Source organism: Nerophis ophidion, linkage group LG11 (genome assembly GCF_033978795.1).
Source record: "Nerophis ophidion isolate RoL-2023_Sa linkage group LG11, RoL_Noph_v1.0, whole genome shotgun sequence".
NCBI classification, from domain to species: domain Eukaryota; kingdom Metazoa; phylum Chordata; class Actinopteri; order Syngnathiformes; family Syngnathidae; genus Nerophis; species Nerophis ophidion.
The window spans coordinates 1,767,560-1,790,640 of record NC_084621.1 but is presented as its reverse complement, the minus strand read 5'-3'; the positions used below and the strand labels follow the sequence as shown (position 1 = coordinate 1,790,640).

Here is a 23,081-nt window from a genome sequence, read left to right as displayed (position 1 = left end):
AGATATGCTGGTTGACGTAGAGAAACATGTTCGCTTGACCGCTCTGTGTTAAAGCTTCGCAACAAACAAAGTGAAGTGAAGTGAATTGTATTTATATAGCGCTTATTCTCTAGTGACTCAAAGCGCTTTACATAGTGAAACCCAATATCTATTTTTTTTCAATTTTTTTTATTTTTTTTACATTTAAACCAGTGTGGGTGGCACTGGGAGCAGGTGGGTAAAGTGTCTTGCCCAAGGACACAACGGCAGTGACTAGGATGGCGGAAGCGGGGATCGAACCTGCAACCCTCAAGTTGCTGGCACGGCCACTCTACCAACCGAGCTATACCGGCTGTGTCACGGTGCTAAAGACAGCTGCAATCCACCGCTTTCCACCAACAGCATCCTTCTTTATAGTCTCCATTATTAAATGAACAAATTGCAACTCAGTATTCTTCTTCCTCCAAACATGACGAGTTGAGTTTATACCAAAAAGTTCTATTTTGGTTTCATCTGACCACATAACATTCTCCCAATCCTCTGCTGTATCATCCATGTATCCTTTTTGGTATAAACTCAACTGGTGGTGTTTGGAGGAAGAAGAATACTGAGTTGCATCCCAAGAACACCACACCTACTGTGAAGCATGGGGGTGGAAACATCATGCTTTGGGGCTGTTTTTCTGCTAAGGGGACAGGACGATTGATCCGTGTTAAGGAAAGAATGAATGGGGCCATGTATCCTGAGATTTTCAGCCAAAACCTCCTTCCATCAGTGAGAGCTTTGAATGGTTGACCAAATACTTATTTTCTACCATCATTTACAAATAAATTCTTTAAAATTGCTACAATGTGAATTCCTGGATTTTTTTTTCACATTCTGTCTCTCACAGTTGAAGTGTACCTATGATGAAAATGACAGACCTCTGTCATCATTTGAAGTGGGAGAACTTGCACAATCGCTGGCTGACTAAATACTTTTTTGCCCCACTGTATGAACTATCAGACTGCGTGGTCGGTAGTCGTGGGTTTCATTAGGCCTTTAATTAAAAAAATAAAAAAAATCAATATCCATCCATTTCCTACCGCTTATTCCCTTTTGAGGTCGCGGGGGGCGCTGGTGCCTATCTCCGCTACAATCGGGCGGAAGGCAGGGTACACCCTGGACAAGTCGCCATCTCATCGCAGGGCCAACACAGATAGACAGACAACATTCACACACTAGGGACCATTTAGTGTTGCCAATCAACCTATCCCCAGGTGCATGTCTTTGGAGGTGGGAGGAAGTCGGAGTACCCGGAGGGAACCCACGCAGTCACGGGGAGAACATGCAAACTCCACACAGAAAGATCCCGAGCCTGGATTTGAACCCAGGACTACTCAGGACCTTTGTTTTGTGAGGCAGACGCACTAACCCCTCTGCCACCGTGAAGCCCCAAAATATATAAATAAATAAAAATTAATAAAAAATGATTCTGCGGCCCGGTGGTTGGGGACCACTGCTCTAGGGGACAGATTCAGATCCAGTTGTTTTTGTTTTTTTTCCCCGATTTGTATATATTTTAATCCGTGTGTCTAGTGCCTAACAGCTGTTGAAGCTCAATTTGATCACCAGCGCCACTCCCTGCTCTGCAGCAAGCCAGCATGCATGCAAGGCCCCTCCTGGTGGCCCCGGCTCTGCAGCCTGCCCAGCCAATCCTCACTCGACTGGCCCGGTTCTTGCCTCTTTAAGCCCCGCCTGCTCCTCCTCCCCCCGCCCGGCTGCACCCCTGCCTCCCTGCTCTGGAGCCCATCCAGCATTATAAAGCCATTGTCCAGGCAGCTCGTCTCGTCTCGTCTCGCCGCTGCTGTCACTCTCAGCTCGCTCCCCCCTTCTTGTTCAGCTTTCTTTTTTTATCTAACATCCACCATGAGGGAGATCGTCCACATCCAAGCCGGCCAATGCGGTAACCAAATCGGTGCCAAGGTAGGAACATGTTAAAAAAAAAAAAAAGTCTGATCATTTCCCTAATAAGTTTTGTGAATGGCTTTGCTGATTCCATCGTGCAAGTGGTTCTAGTGGGCCCATAACTGCTGGACAAAAGGATGCTCACATGATGACACAAATGCACAGTCCTATATGTGACCCCCCGTGACCCCGAAAGGGATAAGCGGTAGAAAAATGGATGGATTGATATGTAGTCTTTTTGTTTAGTGTCTCCATTGTGCGTTGCAGTCCATGGTGTGTGTGGGTGTGCAGAATAACGGTATGCTTGTGTCCACACCGGGCGTGTCTGTCTCCACATTCATCCACACTCTTTGTCTGTGTTTGCAAATGAGAGAAGATCCCCTCCAAAGAACTGAAAGAAACATTGTCCAGATGAGCCTTTCTCACTGAATTCCTCCATTTAGTGTATTTTGTCCTCTCCTCCATGGACACATTTAATCTGCCAGACATTCCTCCATGGACACATTTAAATCTCCCAGACAAAGAGAGTGTAAATGAAGGTCTACATGCTGAGATTTTTTTTCCCTCCCCCCCAAAAAAATGATGGATCAATAACTATCATGGATGAGGATTTTATTTGGGGGTGCATGCAGCAGATGGTTCAGCTGCTCTGTAGATTATAGGGTGTGGCATGCTTTAAGCAATATATTATCAAATAAATCAAATCATATATCAAAATACCATTCATAGGTTGATAATGAGGGGGGTCTGGGAGTGTCCCCTGCTCTCTGAATGATTACAATTCTTTAAATGATCGATTTTAGATCATTTTCTTTGCACAATAGTGTAGCATATGACATCATTCTACCTCAATTCCACACATCTGCTCAATACGACGCATGCTTAAAATCACCTACACATACACACTAATTACTGTCTGCTACACTGCCTTTTCTTTCATTGACTACACAATCTTGGTGATCTATGGCTTCTTCATTAAATGGTGTTGGGTGGGGGACAGAATGGAGGAAACAGCTGATGCTTCCTGGCTGAAGTCACTGCAGGCTTCCAAATTGAATTTCATTCCACGCTAACGTGGTCATCATACAGGATGGGAAACAACAGCATTGGGGACAGGCTTATATTTGAATGTATTAGCATAACTTCACATTTGATCAATTAAATAGTATATATTTGATGTCCCTGCAGACTCTCCCTGACTGGGATGTCCAGCTGATGTGATTGACACAATTGCTGAACGGGCGTCTTTGTGGTGAAATGGGTCAGGGTGTGGCATCGCTTTACCGCTTATTGTCCTCATTCTTTCACCGTGAATATTTTGCTGATAGCTGTCCCAAGTGCCTATGATGCTCCTCTTTGTGCTCCTCCTCATATTAAGGTCACTTTGTTTTATTTTGTCAGTCCACAGATGATTCACCCCCCCCTCTTAAGTACTGAGCTCCACTGCTTATCCCGATTATATTGTAAATCCTGCTGTTGCTGCTCTTGGCAACAACAATCAAAAAGTGAGACTGCATGACTTGGAAAAAAAGTTGGAAGAATCTGTTCTTGCAAATAGTTACTTGCTTGCATCAGCAGTTCCACTGGCTTGGAGGGATTTAAAGCCCAGACACAAGCAGGATCTTTTAAAGGGGGGGAGCGAACAGACCTTAAGACAACCAGCTTCTTCAGTGAGCCATTTATTTTTAGTTTTCACCCCTAAAAGGCATCAGTAGCTTCTTTGTACCGACTTCTTTGCACGTTTTGAATGTAAAAGAAGTGCTGAGTCATCAGTTTGTCATCAGTCAAAAGTGAGGATTATCTGTTGCTTCTGCACCACACGAACACCCGTTTTTTTTTCTTCTTTGGACCTCCCCAGTCACTTGAACAGCATTTGCATTCAGGCAACAGTCATGTGATACAGTTTGTGTGTGCAGTTCTGGGAAGTGATCAGTGACGAGCACGGCATCGACCCAACAGGGACCTACCATGGAGACAGTGACCTGCAGCTGGACAGGATCAGTGTCTACTACAACGAGGCCACAGGTTGGACAAGCAAACTCATACATTTTTACTAGAGTTGGTGGAAAAAAAAAAAAAATGTGATTTTATTTTTTTACGATTCTGAATTGATTCAATATTTTCCTGGATTGATTTTGAAAAGGATGTTTTTTTTATGCCATCTCCATGCTCACTAGCTGTGCTTGTATGTCAGGCCTGGGCAAGTGTTTTGACTTGGTCGGGCCAAATTTAGAGAAAAAAAATGAGTTTGGGGGCCTGTATTTCTATTTTTAGGAACACTAATACAAAACCTCACAATGTCTAATTGAATGCTAAAAACGTTACGACAGACCGCCTTCAAAAAACGGAATGGAGTTTTAATTTTGTTTTACTGAATGAGACACCAGAATGTGGGTTTTGCAATATTAACTATGAACGATAAAACACTGATTATTGACAACATAAGAAGGTCACACTCCCTCTCAATCGACATATTTTACAATCAAGCAAAAGACAACAAAAATGCAACAAACATAGCGAAATATGAACGACAAAGGTGAAAAATAAACCCGCAAACAATCTGATATATCACTAAACGTTAGAACTTTGTTGTAAAAATCTCCTTCGTCTGTCCCTGAAACCGGCATTTCAGGCTGGCTGCACTGGAAACAAGTTATGTCCAAAAACATAACAGAAAAAGAGACATGACGAGGAAGTACGCTTGCAAGTTCCAAAATGATTGGAAAAAATAATTTCAGGTTCATCCAGGACAGCTTGAAGGGGTATGTGTGTGTGTGTGTATATATATATACATATATATATATATATATATATATATATCTATCTCAGGGTTGTGAATCTTTGGGTGTCCCACGATTCGATAATATTTTTTTCAATTCTCGATTCAAAAATGATATTTTTCTGATTCAAAAGGATTGTGTATTCATTCAATACATAGATTTCAGCAGGATCTACCCCAGTCTGCTGACATGCTAGCAGAGTAGTAGATTTTTTTTTTAAAAAAGCTTTTATAATTGTAAAGGACAATGTTTTATCAACTAATTGCAATAATGTAAATTTGTTTTAACTATTAAACAAACCAAAAATATGACTTATTTTATCTTTGTGAAAACATTGGACACAGTGTGTTGTCCAGCTTATGAGATGCCATGCAAGTGTAAGCCACTGTGACACTATTGTTCTTTTTTATTATTTTTATAAATGTCTAATGATAATGTCAATGAGGGATTTTTAATCACTGCTATGCTGAAATTATAACTAATATTGATACTGTTGTTGATAATATTCATTTTTGTTTCACTACTTTTGGTTTGTTCTGTGTGGTGTTTGTGTCTCCTCTCAATTGCTCTGTTTATTGCAGTTCTGAGTGTTGCTGGCTCAGGTTTGGTTTTGGAATTGGATTCCATTGTTATGGTATTGCTGTGGATTTGGTTTGTTGGATTGATTTAAAAAAAAAAAAAAAAAAAAAAATCAAAAATCTATTTAAAAAAAAAACAAGAGAATCGATTCTGGATCGCACAACGTAAACGATTCGATTCGTATTCGAATCGATTTTTTTCCCACACCCCTAATATATATTATAATGTCTTCATTAAATTATCCGATAGAATAGTGCTCGATACCGTGGTAGAGCGCAATATGTATGTGTGGGAAAAATCACAAGACTACTTCATCTCTACAGAACTGTTTCATGAGGGGTTCCCTCAATCATCAGGATTAGCACACTCCATCCACACAAGTAAAAAAATAAAATAAAATCTCCTCACGATTGAGGGAACCCCTCATGAAACAGTTCTGTAGAGATGAAGTAGTCTTGTGATTTTTCCCACACCTACATATTGCGCTCTACCACGGTATCGAGCACTATTCTCTGGATAATCCAATCAAGACATATTTATATATACACACACACACACACACACACACACACACCCTCTCCGGAATTCATGGGTCTCAAGGTTGGCAAGTATACTGGAAACACTGTGCAAATGCTACCCACCCACACTGCTTGATCCCTCGTATGAGCGGCTCTGACTTAAATGACCATAGTAACTAGTACATCATGCAAAAGGGCAGATTCCAACCATTGAAATGCTTTGTATAGTTCAAGACTTACTGTAGTTTGAAAATTTCACTGCACATCATAATGGCAGCTACAGTTTCGATTATAAAGATCTAAAAAAATTGTCGGGCGGGCCAGATTGAAAATTTTAATGGGATGCATGAGGCCCCCGGGCCTTAATTTTCCCAGGTCTGGTATGTCGTACTGCAGCCAATAGAGGAGCTTCTGTCATCCATTTGATCAATATACCAAATAATGTATTGCGATAGTTTTTAATTTAACTTAAATTCATATGCTTGAACATTAATACAGGTTGCTTGTTTGGATAATAACAAAAAACAGAAGGGGTTTATTCACTTTTAGAAAATACATTACCCAATACTTCTTGCTTCCATTTATTTGCTTATGAAAACATCTTTTGAGTCTTTCTTTCTTTTCTGTATTTGCATCTGATCCAGCTCTTTCTAGCTTCCCATGAAAACATATTCTGTATGACCACCTTTGTTTTGTCTGAAAATCCAGTTTAGAGAAGTATTAGAGATTAATAGTGTAAAAATGTTTCTGCAAACATTATTTTGGCAACATTGTGACGAGCAGACCAGTCATTAAGCCGTGCTCGCAATCAATGTAGGGATTTTTACTCAAACACTTTTATAACACAGTTTAATGGACAAATATTTATTTTCTAGTTTTATATGTATTTTCTTTACATTTTTCTTCATGGAAATTAAGGCTCCAACACACCTGACTACCCTAGTTTGACTGGAGAATCGTGTTGAATGGTCATTGATTCTGAATCGAACCATCACCCGAAGAATCAGATTGAATTGTGAGTTTTTGTGTCCCTATTTTTACATAGTCACTTTTAGTGTTGAATAATGTTATATTATTTATATTAGGCACGAAATTTTGACAGCCCTGGTTTTGAGTCATTAAAACAATGGCACAGGACATTAAAATCGTATTAAAATGCGGTGGAATATCCAAAAGTTCATTGTCAAAATCATCCATTTCTATTTGTGTGGATTTTTCTTGATGCTGTGGCACAAGTGCAGCTGTGATGCTAACCGTGCAACCAAATACACCGTTGAACGTACTGTAGCTGCAGCCCTAATCATATTTCCAGCTATTTATCATTTGAAGTAATCTATCAGTTTGTTCGATTAGTCGAGTAATCTGATAAATCTGTCATGATCCGTGGTGTTTTTTGTTATGTTCTGTTCATTTTGGACTCATAGTTCCTGTTTTGTGCACCTATGGGTTTGTTTTGGTTTTTATGGGGATTAATTTGGCTCACCTGCCTCCGGTCGGCCTGTTCACTTGCAGTCGAGCACTTATCAGAGAACAATTCATTCACCTTTCTCACCACACTCGTTCTGGCTTCTGTTTGCTTCATGCAACTGTTACGTTTGGATATTCTTATTTCTATGTTCCCTGTGCTAAGTTTTTGCTTTAGGTTTCGCCTGCGATTGGCATCCTTTTTGCTTGTTTTCTGTTTTGCTATGCTTCATGATAAATAAATCATCTCTTACCTGCTGCGACCCCGTCGTGACAAAATCACGTTATACCCTCATTGCTTTTTTTTAAGGAAAACAGTTGGAATAAACACTTTGTTCTTTTTTTGTAGTAAATGCACACCATCATTTAATTTAATGTGTGTGCATCAATAAAACATTTGAAAAACTCAGCTTTTTGCCGCCACACAGATCACAGCACTCAGACACCGCTGCTCTTATGTATATGCGCTCTGTGCAAAAACTATGTATGTGTATTTATAGTTGCAGATTTTTCTCATTACATGATTAATTGAAGTAAAAATAATCCACATTTTTTCTTATCGACCCAAACGACTAATTGTTGCAGCCCTAATTGATATACTAATTTATTTAGTCAAGCAAATGGTGACGTAAATACGCAGAAGGCATGGGGTGGATCATCCATCCTTCCATTTCCACCGCTTATTCCCTTTGGGGTTTTGGGGGGCGCTGGTGCCTGTCTCAGCTACAATCGGGCAGAAGGCGGCGTACACCCTGGACAAGTCGCCACCTCATCACAGGGCCAACACAGATAGACAGACAACATTCACACACTAGGGACCATTTAGTGTTGCCAATCAACCTATCCCCAGGTGCATGTCTTTGGAGGTGGGAGGGGCCTATCCCCAGGTGCATGTCTTTGGCGGTGGGAGGGGCCTATCCCCAGGTGCATGTCTTTGGAGGTGGGAGGAAGTCTGAGTACCCAGAGGGAACCCACGCATTCACGGGATCATGTTAAATGTCAAACATATAAGCAAAATTAAAAATCTGAAATCAAGTAAAGACTATATTTGACAGACAAGGTCGAACAACTGTTTTAGTTGTTAAAAGCCTTCTGGCAATAAAGATCTATCCTATCCTTAAAAGCCTTCTGGCAAGTCAAATGTTCTTGTTGTGTCGACAGATTACTTTGCTTATGTGAGGAATTGTACATTTTACGTAATACAAACAAAGTGATCTAGCGTAGAAAGTTTATATAAGGAAAACTGTTTACCCTGATTTTAGTCATTTGTTCTCTTAGATTTGTGTTTTTGTAGGATTGTTACGTTGTAAAACCTAGTCTATTTTTCAATACACATCACAACTAGCGTCACTTTACTATTCAACTGGATGTTATTTACCAGAATTATCTTTCCCCCTCTCCAACCTTTAAAAAATAAAATTCTCGGGATTAATCGCTGCAAGCGAGTCGGAGCTTCTCTGCCTGTCACTCACACACAATTCAATGCAGTATATTGACCTTCCGAATCAATGTGGATAAAATGTTGACAGAGCGGAGCTTTTCATTCTTCTCTGTTTCTTGTCTTTCTGCTGAAGGGGGTAAATATGTTCCCCGTGCCATCCTGGTGGACTTGGAGCCAGGCACCATGGACTCTGTGAGGTCCGGACCTTTTGGCCAGATCTTCAGGCCTGACAATTTTGTGTTTGGTAGGTGTGTTCCAGCTGCATTACCAAGGAACTCAACCTTTTTGTTGCAGTTGCTCACTTACATTGTCTTGCTTGTCGTAGGTCAGAGCGGTGCTGGAAACAACTGGGCCAAAGGTCACTACACAGAGGGCGCCGAGTTGGTGGACTCTGTCCTGGATGTGGTGCGCAAAGAGTCCGAGAGCTGCGACTGCCTCCAGGGCTTCCAGCTCACACACTCTCTGGGCGGAGGAACTGGGTCGGGTATGGGAACGCTGCTCATTAGCAAGATCAGAGAGGAGTACCCCGATAGGATCATGAACACTTTTAGCGTGGTGCCTTCACCCAAGGTAAGTTAGCCTTGTTCATAACAGCCAACTCATATATGACCTAATGCAAACATACACTTGTCCATCCATCAGACTTTATAAAACCCGAATCATTCATATAATCTTAGCAAACATACTTTTGTCCATCCGTCCATCCATCCATCCATCCCCCAAAACCCAATTCATTTATAAAACCTTTATATAAAATCAAACACACCTTTGTCCATCCATCCACGGCTTGGAACCCAATTTGTTTGTATAACCTTAGCAAACATTTGTCCATCCAACCATCATTATAGTTTTTAAAACCAAAATCATTCATATAACCTTAGCAAACATACTTTTGTCCATCCATCCATCCCCTAAAATCCAATTAATTTATATAACTTTTATATAAAATCTAACACACTTTTGTCCATCCATCCCTTAAAATCCAATTCATTTGTATAACCTTAGCAAACATACTTTTGTCCATTGATCCAGCCATCAAACTATTTCCTATAACCCAATTAGCAAACATACTTTTATCCATTTGTCCATTTATTTTGACCCAATTAGCAAACATGTTTGTCCATCCATCCCCTAAAATCAAATACCTTAGTAAACAGACATTTGTCCATCATCCATCTATTTTTAAAACCCAATTTATTAATACAACCCAATTAACAAACCTCTTTTTATCCAGCCATGCATCGATATAGCCATCCAGCATACCATGTCGTTCATCCATCTCCTAAAATGCAATTTATTGATATAACTTTTAAGTAAAACCAAAAAACACACTTTTGTCCATCCATCCCTTAAAATCCAATTCATTTGTATAACCATAGCAAACCTACATTTGTCCATTCATCCATCCATCATTATAGTTCCTAAAACCCAAATCATTCATATAATCTTAGCAAACATACTTTTCTCCATCCATCCATCTCCTAAAACCCAATTCATTTATAAAACCTTTATATAAAATAAAACACACCTTTGTCCATCCATCCATGGCTTAAAACCCAATTTGTTTGTATAACCTTAGCAAACATACATTCATCCATCCATCATTATAGTTTCTAAAACCAAAATCATTCATATAACCTTGGCAAACATACTTTTATCCATCCTTCCATCCATCCGTCCATCCATCCCCTAAAACCCAATTAATTTATATAACTTTTATATAAAATCTAACACACTTTTGTCCATCCATCCCTTAAAATCCAATTCGTTTGTATAACCTTAGCAAACATACATTTGTCCATTCATCCATCATTATAGTTCCTAAAACCCAAATCATTCATATAACCTTAGCAAACATATTTTTGTCCATCCATCCATCTCCTAAAACCCAATTTATTGATATAACTTTTAAATAAAACCAATAAAACACACTTTGTCTATCCATCCATCCCTTAAAATCAAATTCATTTGTATAACCTTAGCAAACATACTTTTGTCCATTCATCCAGCCATTAAACTATTTCCTATAACCCAATTAGCAAACATACTTTTATCCATTTGTCCATTTATTTTGACCCATTTAGCAAACATGTTTGTCCATCCATCACCTAAAATCAAATACCTTAGTAAACAGACATTTGTCCATCATCCATCTATTTTTAAAACCCAATTCATTAATACAACCCAATTAACAAACCTCTTTTTATCCAGCCATGCATCGATATAGCCATCCAGCATACCATGTCGTTCATCCATCCATCTCCTAAAACCCAATTCATTGATATAACTTTTATATAAAATCAAACACACTTTTGTCCATCCATCCCTTAAAATCCAATTCATTTGTATAACCTTAGCAAACATACATTTGTCCATTCATCCATCCATCATTATAGTTCCTAAAACCCAAATCATTCATATAATCTTAGCAAACATACTTTTCTCCATCCATCCATCTCCTAAAACCCAATTCATTCATAAAACCTTTATATAAAATAAAACACACCTTTGTCCATCCATCCATGGCTTAAAACCCAATTTGTTTGTATAACCTTAGCAAACATACATTCATCCATCCATCATTATAGTTTCTAAAACCAAAATCATTCATATAATCTTAGCAAACATATTTTTATCCATCCTTCCATCCATCCATCCATCCATCCATCCCCTAAAACCCAATTAATTTATATAACTTTTATATAAAATCTAACACACTTTTGTCCATCCATCCCTTAAAATCCAATTCATTTGTATAACCTTAGCAAACATACATTTGTCCATTCATCCATCCATCCATCATTATAGTTCCTAAAACCCAAATCATTCATATAACCTTAGCAAACATATTTTTGTCCACCCATCCATCTCCTAAAACCCAATTTATTGATATAACTTTTAAATAAAATCAAACACACTTTGTCTACCCATCCATCCCTTAAAATCCAATTCGTTTGTATAACCTTAGCAAACATACATTTGTCCATTCATCATCCATCATTATAGTTCCTAAAACCCAAATCATTCATATAACCTTAGCAAACATATTTTTGTCCATCCATCCATCCCCTAAAACCCCATTTATTGATATAACTTTTAAGTAAAACCAAAAAACACACTTTGTCTATCCATCCCTTAAAATCAAATTCATTTATATAACCTCAGCAAACATACTTTTGTCCATTGATCCAGCCATCAAACTTTCCTATAACCCAATTAGCAAACATACTTTTATCAATTTATCCATTTATTTTGACCCAATTAGCAAACATGTTTGTCCATCCATCCCCTAAAACCAAATACCTTAGTAAACAGACATTTGTCCATCATCCATCTATTTTTAAAACCCAAATCATTAATACAACCCAATTAACAAACCTCTTTTTATCCAGCCATGCATCGATATAGCCATCCAGCATACCATGTCGTTCATCCATCCATCCCCTAAAACCCAATTCATAACTTATATAAAATCAAACACACATTTGTCCATCCATCCCTTAAAATTAACTTCATTTGTATAACCTTAGCAAACATACTTTTGTCCATTAATCTATCCATCCATAAAACTATTTCCTAAAACCCAATTAAGTCATATAACCCAATTAGCAAATATACATTTGTCCATTTATTTTAACCAAATTAGCAAACATGTTTGTCCATCCATCCCCTAAAACCCAATTCATTTGTATAACCGTAGTAAACATACATTTCTCCTTCCATCCATTTTTAAAACCCAATTCATTAACATAGCCCAATGAACAAACATCCTTTTATCCAGCCATGCATATAGCTATCCAGCATTCCATCAATCACTCAATTTCCTATAACCCAATTAAACATTTTCATCCATCCATTAATAAATCAATCTAAATTATTTCCTAAAACTCAATGCATTCATAGAACCCATTAGCAAACATGTGTTTATCCACCCATCCATTAATCCATCCAACAATCTGTCAGGGTCAAATACCATGAGACATAATAAAGACAAAGAAACTGAGAATAGAAGACAAACCAGTGATTGTTTTTCTCGTACGAGGAGAGTAACCTGGAGCAAGTTGTCTGTTACAGGCTCCTAATTCCCTCTCAAAACGTTCTCCAGTCTCCTCGCCTTTGAATTAATTTGGGAATGTCCTACATTACAAACACACACACAGCTGCACTAAGGGAGGAGGGGGTATTTGCAGTTGTGTTGGAAACCTAACACCCGTGGTGAGAACTTAACACATGCAAATACAGAGGATACAGCAACTTCCTGCGTTGCTCTGTGCCATCTGCAAATTCCTCTTTGAAGTTGGTAGGTCAACCTAATTTCAATCTAACGCCAAGTTTCATTTCTCTTCAGCTCGTCAACACAATGCATGAGCAAACAATCATATTTGAATAAAATGAGAATTTATTTACAATTAATCCAACCCAATGACAAACATACTTCTATCCATCCAACCATCAATCTACATTATGTAACCCAATTATTTCATGCAACCCAATTAACAAATATTATTTTATCCATCCATCCATCCCTACCCATCGAGGCTGAACTTTTTTTTGGGTTCTGTGTGGCCAGGTGTCAGACACAGTGGTGGAGCCCTACAACGCCACTCTCTCGGTCCATCAGCTGGTGGAGAACACAGACGAAACCTACTGCATCGACAACGAGGCACTTTACGACATCTGCTTCCGCACACTCAAACTGACCACGCCCACTTACGGAGACCTCAACCACCTGGTGTCGGCCACCATGAGCGGCGTCACCACCTGCCTGCGCTTCCCAGGCCAGCTCAACGCCGACCTGCGCAAACTTGCCGTCAACATGGTGCCTTTCCCCCGTCTGCACTTCTTCATGCCCGGCTTCGCTCCCCTGACCAGCAGGGGGAGCCAACAGTACCGCGCTCTCACCGTCCCCGAGCTCACCCAGCAGGTGTTCGACGCCAAAAACATGATGGCGGCGTGCGACCCGCGCCACGGCCGCTACCTCACGGTGGCTGCCGTCTTCCGCGGACGCATGTCCATGAAGGAGGTGGACGAGCAGATGCTGAACGTGCAGAACAAGAACAGCAGCTACTTTGTGGAATGGATCCCCAACAACGTCAAGACGGCCGTGTGTGACATTCCCCCCCGCGGCCTCAAGATGGCCGTCACCTTCATCGGCAACAGCACCGCCATCCAGGAGCTGTTCAAGCGCATCTCCGAGCAGTTCACCGCCATGTTCCGCCGCAAGGCTTTCTTGCATTGGTACACGGGCGAAGGCATGGATGAGATGGAGTTCACCGAGGCCGAGAGCAACATGAATGACCTGGTCTCAGAGTACCAACAGTACCAGGATGCCACCGCCGAGGAGGAGGGCGAGTTTGAGGAGGATGCTGACGAAGATGCTTGATGAGACGACGAGGTGCCACTACTCTTGTAACGAAGGAGCCAGCGTAGTATCAGCCTTGCTAGTGTCCACTTTTAGACAACAAGTTAGATTTCTCACGTCATTCTTCTCCAATAAAAGCTGTCAAACCACAAACTGAGGTCTCTTAATGGATGCCGTGCTTGTGCTTTTTCTACAGCGTCGGATATTATTGCAGCAAGTGTGTGCACTTTCACACAGACATCTGGCATCCCGCAATTTAATTTGCCACGTAATATTGAAACCACTCCTGGCCGGTCGTTGTGGGATTTGTCCCCCAATTTGTTTGTGAAAGTGGGTTCTGATTCTTCCAAAGGTGGAACATTTTAGTCGACTTGGACAAAAAAAATTGGACTTTTACGGACAGGGGCTTCAGTTGTGATCAGCAGTTTATCTTCCCCTAGCGATCAGCTTCAAACACTGATGACATGTATTAAAACAGACGAGAAGCAAAGAATGATGCACAAACAGCGTTAAAGTTTGCTCAATTGAGGAGAATTGTTATTTGGGCTGTATTCTAGTTACAGATCCAAACTACGTTCTAAAGACTAGCCCACGTGCTTCCTCTATTTATTTGGGAGGTCCCTGTTTACATCACTAAAGCTGTCGCTGAGGGAAGTGGGTAAATAGGGGTTTAATCACCATAAATGATCCCCGGGCGTGGCACCGCTGCTGCCCACTGCTCCCCTCACCTCCCAGGGGGTGATCAAGGGTGATGGTTCAAATGCAGAGAATAATTTCGCCACACCTGGTGTGTGTGTGTGACAATCATTGGTACTTTAACTTTAATCTCGACAACTCCAGTTAGACACATCCATCCATCCATCTTCTTCCGCTTATCTGAGGTCGGGTCGCGGGGGCAGCAGCCTAAGCAGGGTAGCCCAGACTTCCCTCTCCCCAGCCACTTCGTCTAGGTCTTCCCGGGGGATCCCGAGGTGTTCCCAGGCCAGCCGGGAGACATAGTCTTCCCAACGTGTCCTGGGTCTTCCCCGTGGCCTCCTACCGGTTGGACGTGCCCTAAACACCTCCCTAGGGAGGCGTTCGGGTGGCATCCTGACCAGATGCCCGAACCACCTCATCTGGCTCCTCTCCATGTGGAGGAGCAGCGGCTTTACTTTGAGTTCCTCCCGGATGGCAGAGCTTCTCACCCTATCTCTAAGGGAGAGACAGGAAACTCATTTGGGCCGCTTGTACCCGTGATCTTGTCCTTTCGGTCATGACCCAAAGCTCATGACCATAGGTGAGGATGGGAACGTAGATCGACCGGTAAATTGAGAGCTTTGCCTTCCGGCTCAGCTCCTTCTTCACCACAACGGATCGGTACAACGTCCACATTACTGAAGACGCCGCACCGATCCGCCTGTCGATCTCACGATCCACTCTTCCCCCACTCGTGAACAAGACTCCTAGGTACTTGAACTCCTCCACTTGGGACAGGGTCTCCTCCCCAACCCGGAGATGGCATTCCAACCTTTTCCGGGCGAGAACCATGGACTCGGACTTGGAGGTGCTGATTCTCATTCTGCAAACCGATCCAGTGAGAGTTGAAGATCCTGGCCAGATGAAGCCATCAGGACCACATCATCTGCAAAAAAGCAGAGACCTAATCCTGCAGCCACCAAACCGGAACCCCTCAACGCCTTGACTGCGCCTAGAAATTCTGTCCATAAAAGTTATGAACAGAACGGGTGACAAAGGACAGCCTTGGCGGAGTCCAACCCTCACTGGAAACGTGTTCGACTTACTGCCGGCAATGCGGACCAAGCTCTGACACTGATCATACAGGGAGTGGACCGCCACAATAAGACAGTCCGATACCCCATACTCTCTGAACACTCTTAGACACAATATATGATTATACAAAAATACAAATGTGTTGACGCTGGCGATATCGCCTTGGCTCTGCTCTGTCTGCGTCACAGCGGTGTTCCTGGACACAAACACTGATACCAGACTGGCTTGCAATCTTTTGGAATGCCAGCTTTGCACAGACAAAAAAAATACAACTTCATCACTATTCACCATCATAGCAACGGCCCTTACGCACAAAAGTTGTGTGATAATATATACATAATTATTCCAACAATGCTGTACCATATTTTATGCTCTAAAACAGTGGTTCTTAATCTTGTTGGAGGTTCCGAACCCCACCAGTTTCATACGGGCATTCACCGAACCCTTTTGTGAAAAATAAAATGTTTTTTTTTTAAATTCAAGACAGTTATTTTTTGTTTTTTTCCTGGCGTACAAAATGAACCGTGCATGAACTCACAACAAATGACACAGCTGCAAATCAGTGTGACTTCTGCTGTTGCCGTATCCACAATACGCAGATATGAAGTTTTTAGTTACAAGATGAGTCCATACTTGACAACCCTCCCAATTTTTCCAGGAGAATCCCGAATTTCGGTGCCCCTCCCCAAAATCTCCGGGGGCAACTATTCCCCCGAATCTTTCCCAATTTCCACCCGGACAACAGCATTGGGGGCGTGCCTTAAAGGCACTGCCTTTAGTGTCCTCTCCAACCTGTCGTCATGTCCGCTTTTCCTCCATACAAACGGCGTGTCGGCGCATTCACATCATTTATGTGGCTTTTACACACTGGGTGTGAGTTTTCCTTGCCCTTATGTGGGTCTACCGAGGATGTCGTGGTGGTTTGTGCAGCCCTTTGAGACACTAGTGATTTAGGGCTATATAAGTAAACATTGATTGATTGATTGATTGATTGATTGACATAAGTGAATGCAAGGCATACTTGATCAACAGCTATGCAGGTCACACTGAGGGGGGCCGTACACACTGTTACAAATACGCAGCACACTGTGAACCCACACCAAACAAGAATGACAAACACATTTCGGGAGAACATCCTCAACGTAACACAACAGAACAAATGTTCAGAACCCCTTGCAGCACTAACTCTTCCGTGATCTACAATATACACCCCAGCAACAACCAAACCCTGCCCACCTAAACCAGGCCACCCCCCCCCCCCCCATCTGGTGGTCCATGAAATTACAATTAAAAATGGTAATTTATAAAATAATAATTAAAAAGGGTCGTTTATTAAATAATAATTAAAAACTGTCGTTTATAAAATAATAATTAAAAATGGTCGTTTATGAAATAATAAAAAATTGTCATTTATAAAATAATTAAAAATGGTCGTTTATAAAACAATAATTAAAATGGTAGTTTATAAAATAAAAATTAAAATGGTAGTTTATAAAATAATATTTTATTAAATTTATTTTTGGGGAAAATATTGTGATTTTACGTATTGGAATAATAGCGAAACAAATATTTTTTCACTTTTGGGTTTTAAATAGTATTTTCCCTTTAAGACAGGGGTGCGTGGCGCGAAAAGAATTTGTGTCACAAATGGTCTTGGACCAATCAGCGACTTCGATAATTCACCGGAAGTCTAACCAGCAAATCAACCTTCAGTTTAGAATGATATACGGCTTTTCTGACCAATTGCTTTTCAGATCTCTTTTTGAAGGCGGGACCAAGCGTCAACCCGGAAGAGAGTTACGAGTTGTTTATCTTTTCATTGTAGTCTGAGGTGCATACGAGGTAAGTACAGAAGTTGCTATGACTACTTTTACAACATTTTCTAAAGTGAGGACGAAACTATCTTTTTGCTCTTTAATGTGTAACACTGCAAACTGTTTAGCTGTTTACCCAACTGACAAAAACGCCCCAGAGTCGAACTGAAGGCCTTGTATACATTTTAGAAACCATGTGCTTTATCTAATCTAAGTGATGTAGTCATTTCAGTGACGTTTGCGTTACATTAACTAATGTTATCGTTAGTTTGTCTACGTACGTCGGCGCTATAACTCAAAATATTGGGGTGATGAGGCACTACAGCATGCTCAACAGCTGCTGTTTGTGTGGAAGCGCACAATAATGCTACGCTAACATTAACTGCATGTGGTCTGTCATGTTAACTGTGCAAAGAACTCAGGCTGTAAGATGAATCTTCAGTTTATTGTTGCAGACGCCCTGCATCTTGGCGAGGGATGGATGCTACTCAGGTCATCAACTACTCCACCCTAGAGTCAGATGAGGAGGAAAAGAATGAAGAAGAGAAACCGAAACCATTAGCTAAGCTGTGCATCTTAAAGAATGACCACATCCCTGAAAGAGGTAAGTGGCAGTGCATCTTGAATGACCACATCCTTGGAAAAACAAGTGTCAATTAGGGCTGGGCGATATGGCCTTTTTTAATACCGCAATATTTTTAGGCCATATCGCAATATGCGATATATTTCTCGGTATTTTGCCTTAGCCTTGAATGAACACTGGATACTAGTGATGGGTCCAGCAACACCGATGCATCGGCGCATGCGTCGAGCTCGTAGAGCAAAACCCTGTGTCGGTGCGCGTACCGCTTTTCGAAAGTCACGTGACTGATCATGAGCTGTTTCGTTCAACTTGACCGATACGCACACTGTGTCGCACTGACTGCGCGCCAAACTGTGTTTATAAGGAAACGCATCTGTCAACGAGATGCTGCTGCCAACAGAATCGCCGCACTTCTGTCGTCGGTCATTTGTAATTTATTGTCGTCGGAGATCATTTTTGCCGTGTGGGAATATTTTGATCATATATCAGAAATAAGGGTATTTGTGTTAATTTCCTTGTCGTTTCATCCTGTTCTCTCAAAGTTTCCAGCATTGTCCCACCCACACACGGTTATATTAAAAAACTGTAGCAACCAATCTCTTCGATAGCTCAGTTGGTAGAAGTAGTTGTTCATGCTGAGTTCCTTAGGGCACTTGTTGAAATCCAGCTCGAACCCATTACCGTTTTACCATTAATTGATTAACGTGGATTTCGATTTAAACAAGTTTAAAAACTTATTGGGGTGTTACCATTGGTGGTCAATTGCACGGAATATGTACTGTACTGTGCAATTTACTAATAACAGTTTCAATCAATCAATCAATAGATCAATCAACAGTGCGTATTCAGACCGCATGTAAAATAAAAACAATAAAAAAGATTCCCAGTCCACAAATATCCTCATTCACATGTTCTCTTAGATTTCCATGTTATGATACATGTTCACATTATTTATTGACTGTATCTAAAAAAAGATAAACATATTTGTATTTAAATGAAAATATGAAATAATCCTGAATGAAATACAATGACTTGGTTTATGTTATTGTGTATATACTAGGTCAGGGGTAGGGAACCTATGGCTCTAGAGCCAGATGTGGCTCTTTTGATGACTACATCTGGCTCTCAGATAAATCTTAGCTGACATTGCTTAACACGATAAGTAATGAATAACTCCGCTGGTAATCACAGTGTTAAAGGCCTACTGAAAAGAGATTTAAACAGGGATAGCAGGTCCATTCTATGTGTCATACTTGATCATTTCGAGATATTGCCATATTTTTGCTGAAAGGATTTAGTAGAGAACATCGACGAAAAAGTTTGCAACTTTTGGTCGCTAACAGAAAAGCCCTGCCTTTACCGGAAGTAGCAGACGATGACGTCACCCGTTGATGGCTCCTCACATCCTCACATTGTTTTTAATGGGGGCCTCCAACAAAAAGAGCTATTTGGACCAAGAAAACGACAATTTCCCCATTAATTTGAGCGAGGATGAAATATTCGTGTTTGAGGATATTGATAGCGATGGACTACAAAAAAAACAAAAAAACACGATTGCATTGGGACGGATTCAGATGTTTTTAGACACTTTTATTAGGATAATTCTGAGAAATCCCTTATCTTTCTATTGTGTTGCTAGTGATTTAGTGAGTTTAATAGTACCTGATAGTCGTAAGGGTGTGTCCACGGGTGTGTTGACGCCAGTGTCTCAGGGAAGTCGACGGCAGCTGTACGGACAGCACAAGCTCAGCTGATCTCCGGTAAGAGGCGACTTTTTACCACAATTTTCTCACAGAAAACTGCTGGTTGACATGTAGTCGGGATCCATGTTCGCTTGACCGCTCTGATCCATAGGAAAGTTTCACCTCTGGGAATTTTAAACAAGGAATCACCGTGTGTTTGTGTGGCTAAAGGCTAAAGCTTCCCACCTCCATCTTCTACTTTGACTTCTACATTATTAATTGAACAAATTGCAAAAGATTCAGCAACACAGATGTCCAAAATACTGTGTAATTATGCGGTTAAAGCAGACGACTTTTAGCTGTGTTTGTGCGCAGCGCAAATATTTCCTAACAGTCCCTGACGTCACGCGTACACGTCAGCATTCCGCAACGTTTTCAACAGGACACTTTGGGAGAAATTTAAAATTGCAATTTAGTAAACTAAAGCGGCCGTATTGGCATGTGTTGCAATGTTAATATTTCATCATTGATGTATAAACTATCAGACTGCGTGGTCGCTAGTAGTGGCTTTCAGTAGGCCTTTAAAAATAACGTTCAAAATATAAAACATTCTCATGCATTTTAATCCATCTATCCGGTTTCTACTGCACCTGTTCAAGAAGTCGCATTACTGGCAAGAAGTATTTTATTTAATGTTGTTTAGTTTCAGAATAAAAATGTTATTAAAAAGAAAACAAGGCTTATTATTCTCTAAAAAATGTTGGTCTTACTTAAAAATGCACGCATTTAGTTGGAGTCAGTGTTAAAAAAAAAAAATAATTATATGGCTCTCACGGAAATACTTTTAAAAATATTTGGCTTGTTTGGCTCCCTCAGCCAAAAAGGTTCCCGACTCCTGTACTGGGTCATAAAATCAGTGTCAGTTGAGTCGGTCCATAGGTTGCCTGTAGGGATTTTTAATGTCCAGCAAATGTCAGTATTTAGTGACACAGTATTGACACTATCAATACAGTTTTGCAATGTGTACGATACATGACGCCTCATCAACCCATCACTACTGGATACATATAATCACAGCAGTATGATGATTCTATGTGTCTACATTCAAACATTCTTCTTCATACTGCATTAATATATGCTACTTATGTACTTAAGTCAATTTACCTAAACTGTATTTATTAAAGTTATTAGCAGGTGACTTTTCAAATGATGCTACATATTAGCAGTAATGCTACTTTTGGTAGCAACGCTTGTGCCCCACACTTGACAAATTAAAGTCGTCTATTCGACATATTCCCGCTTGAAGCCGAACCACCGCCAAACGATGGGCTGCGTGCTGTTTTTCTTGGGAATTAATTCTTCCTTTATTTGTTACGAGATTCGCACCTTCTTTTTCTCGCAACAACCCGCTAGTATCACAGCTAACGTTAGCCACGCCGCTACCTCTCTGCTGGGCGAGGGCGTATACGTATGTGACGTATGACGTGACAGTAAGTGACGTATGTAAGAATGTGCGCCTGCACAGGAAAGAGCGAAGAGAGCCTGTAGTGTAATGCTCGCTGCTAAAAACAAGTGCGTGAGAACGTCTACTCCAGGGGTGTCAAACTCAAATACAGAGTGGGTCAAAGTTTTAAAACCGAACAAAGCTGTGGGCCAAGGTTGAACAAATGAACCTTTTAATAGTGACCCAAACAAGTTTTGCATTGAATATTGAACAAGTAAGGCTTATATAACTTTATAGTGACATGCAAAATCAAGTTTCAAATAATAATAATTAAAAAATATCAATGGCATATCAAATAAAATAAAAAATAAAAATTGAATGCCTCTTTTTCTGCGGCGGGGTTTGGTGGTAACGGGGGTGTATATTGTAGCATCCCGGAAGAGTTAGTGCCGCAAGTGGTTCTGGGTATTTGTTCTGTTGTGTTACGGTGGGGATGTTCTCCCAAATTGTTTGTCATTCTTGTTTGTTGTGGGTTCACAGTGTGGCGCATATCTGTAACAGTGTTAAAGTTGTTTATACGGCCACCCTCAGTGTGACCTGTATGGCTGTTGACCAAGTATGCCTTGCATTCACTTGTTTGTGTGTAAAAGTTGCACATATTATGTGACTGGGCCAGCACGCTGTTTGTATGGAGTAAAAGCGGACGTGGCGACAGATTGTAGAGAACGCCAAAGGCAGTGTTTTTAGGGCCCACCCCCAACATTGTTGTCCGGGGGGAAATCGGGAGAAATTCGGGTGGGGCACTGAACTTCGGGAGTCTCCCGGGAAAATTGTGAGGGTTGACGAGTATGAGTATTAGCGGTGTAGTGGCGTTAAAGCGGCGGGCCAGCTCTAATGTTAATTTGATATTGCCTCAAGGGCCAAATGAAAGTACATGGCGGGCCAAATTTGGCCTGCGGGCCAGAGTTTGACACCCATGGTCTACTCGAATATTACGATATAGTAAGGATGGGTGATATTGGCTTTTATTAATATCGCAATGTTTTTATGCCATATTGCGATATATGATATATATTATATTTTGCCTTGGTTTTGAATGAACACTTGATACATATAATCACAGCAGTATTATGATTCTATGTGTCTACATTAAAACATTCTTCTTCATACTGCATTCATATATGCTACTTTTAAACTTTCATGCAGAGAGGGAAATCACAACTAAGTCAATTGACCAAAACTGTATTTATTAAATACTCTTCATTCTCTCACGGGTGACTTTTTAAATGAAAGAACAAATGAATAGTGTTGCTACCTTTTTGTAGTAACACTTCTGCTGCATACTTTGCATATTGCTGTTGTCTGCTGAATATCTTCCCACTTGACGCCAAACCACCAGATGATGGATCCCCTGCTCTTCGACCTGCCTCAGCTATCGTTAGCCATGCTGCTACCTCTCTGGTCGGCGAGAGCGTATGTAAGAAGGCGAGCTTGTTTTCCGTCTCTTTGAGGAGAGACAAGGAGTGAGAATCGCCTGTATTTTAATGCGCCCTTAGCCATGCTAACGTTAGCTCTCAGCGAGAGCGTATGACGCTAGACGCGCCAGAGTATGTGACGTATGTAAGAAGGCGGGCTTTTTTTACGTCTCTGTGAGAAGGACACACGAGAAGGAGTGAGAAACGCCTGTTGTGTGAAGCCCGCAACTAAAAGCAACTGCA

At 40.9% G+C, this 23,081-nt stretch overlaps 3 protein-coding genes across 5 annotated transcripts in view; all 3 read left to right on the top strand.

Annotated features, from left to right (window-relative positions):
• vars1 (valyl-tRNA synthetase 1) overlaps positions 1-23,081 on the top strand; it is a 223,102-nt gene that overhangs the window by 12,424 nt on the left and 187,597 nt on the right. The window lies entirely within an intron of this gene.
• On the top strand, positions 1,766-14,223 carry tubb5 (tubulin, beta 5). 3 transcript variants are annotated; one of them, XM_061914825.1, is made up of 6 exons: positions 1,806-1,944; positions 3,830-3,951; positions 6,722-6,818; positions 8,842-8,952; positions 9,034-9,278; positions 13,279-14,223. In XM_061914825.1, the coding sequence occupies exons 4-6, from the start codon at positions 8,892-8,894 to the stop codon at positions 14,089-14,091; spliced, it is 1,119 nt and encodes a 372-aa protein (XP_061770809.1). In that variant the 5' UTR covers positions 1,806-1,944; positions 3,830-3,951; positions 6,722-6,818; positions 8,842-8,891; the 3' UTR covers positions 14,092-14,223. The 3 variants fall into 3 exon arrangements, with proteins under 3 accessions (XP_061770810.1, XP_061770809.1, XP_061770807.1); XM_061914826.1 differs by lacking the exon at positions 6,722-6,818 and having other exon boundaries at positions 1,766-1,944; positions 3,843-3,951; XM_061914823.1 differs by lacking the exon at positions 6,722-6,818.
• The window catches only part of mdc1 (mediator of DNA damage checkpoint 1), a 36,287-nt gene continuing 30,799 nt past the window's right edge, over positions 17,594-23,081 (top strand). Inside the window, exons 1-2 of the mRNA XM_061914822.1 lie at positions 17,594-17,682; positions 18,110-18,258. Coding sequence (XP_061770806.1) covers positions 18,132-18,258 — 127 coding nt within the window. The 5' untranslated portion in view covers positions 17,594-17,682; positions 18,110-18,131. The remainder of the gene's footprint in view (positions 17,683-18,109; positions 18,259-23,081) is intronic.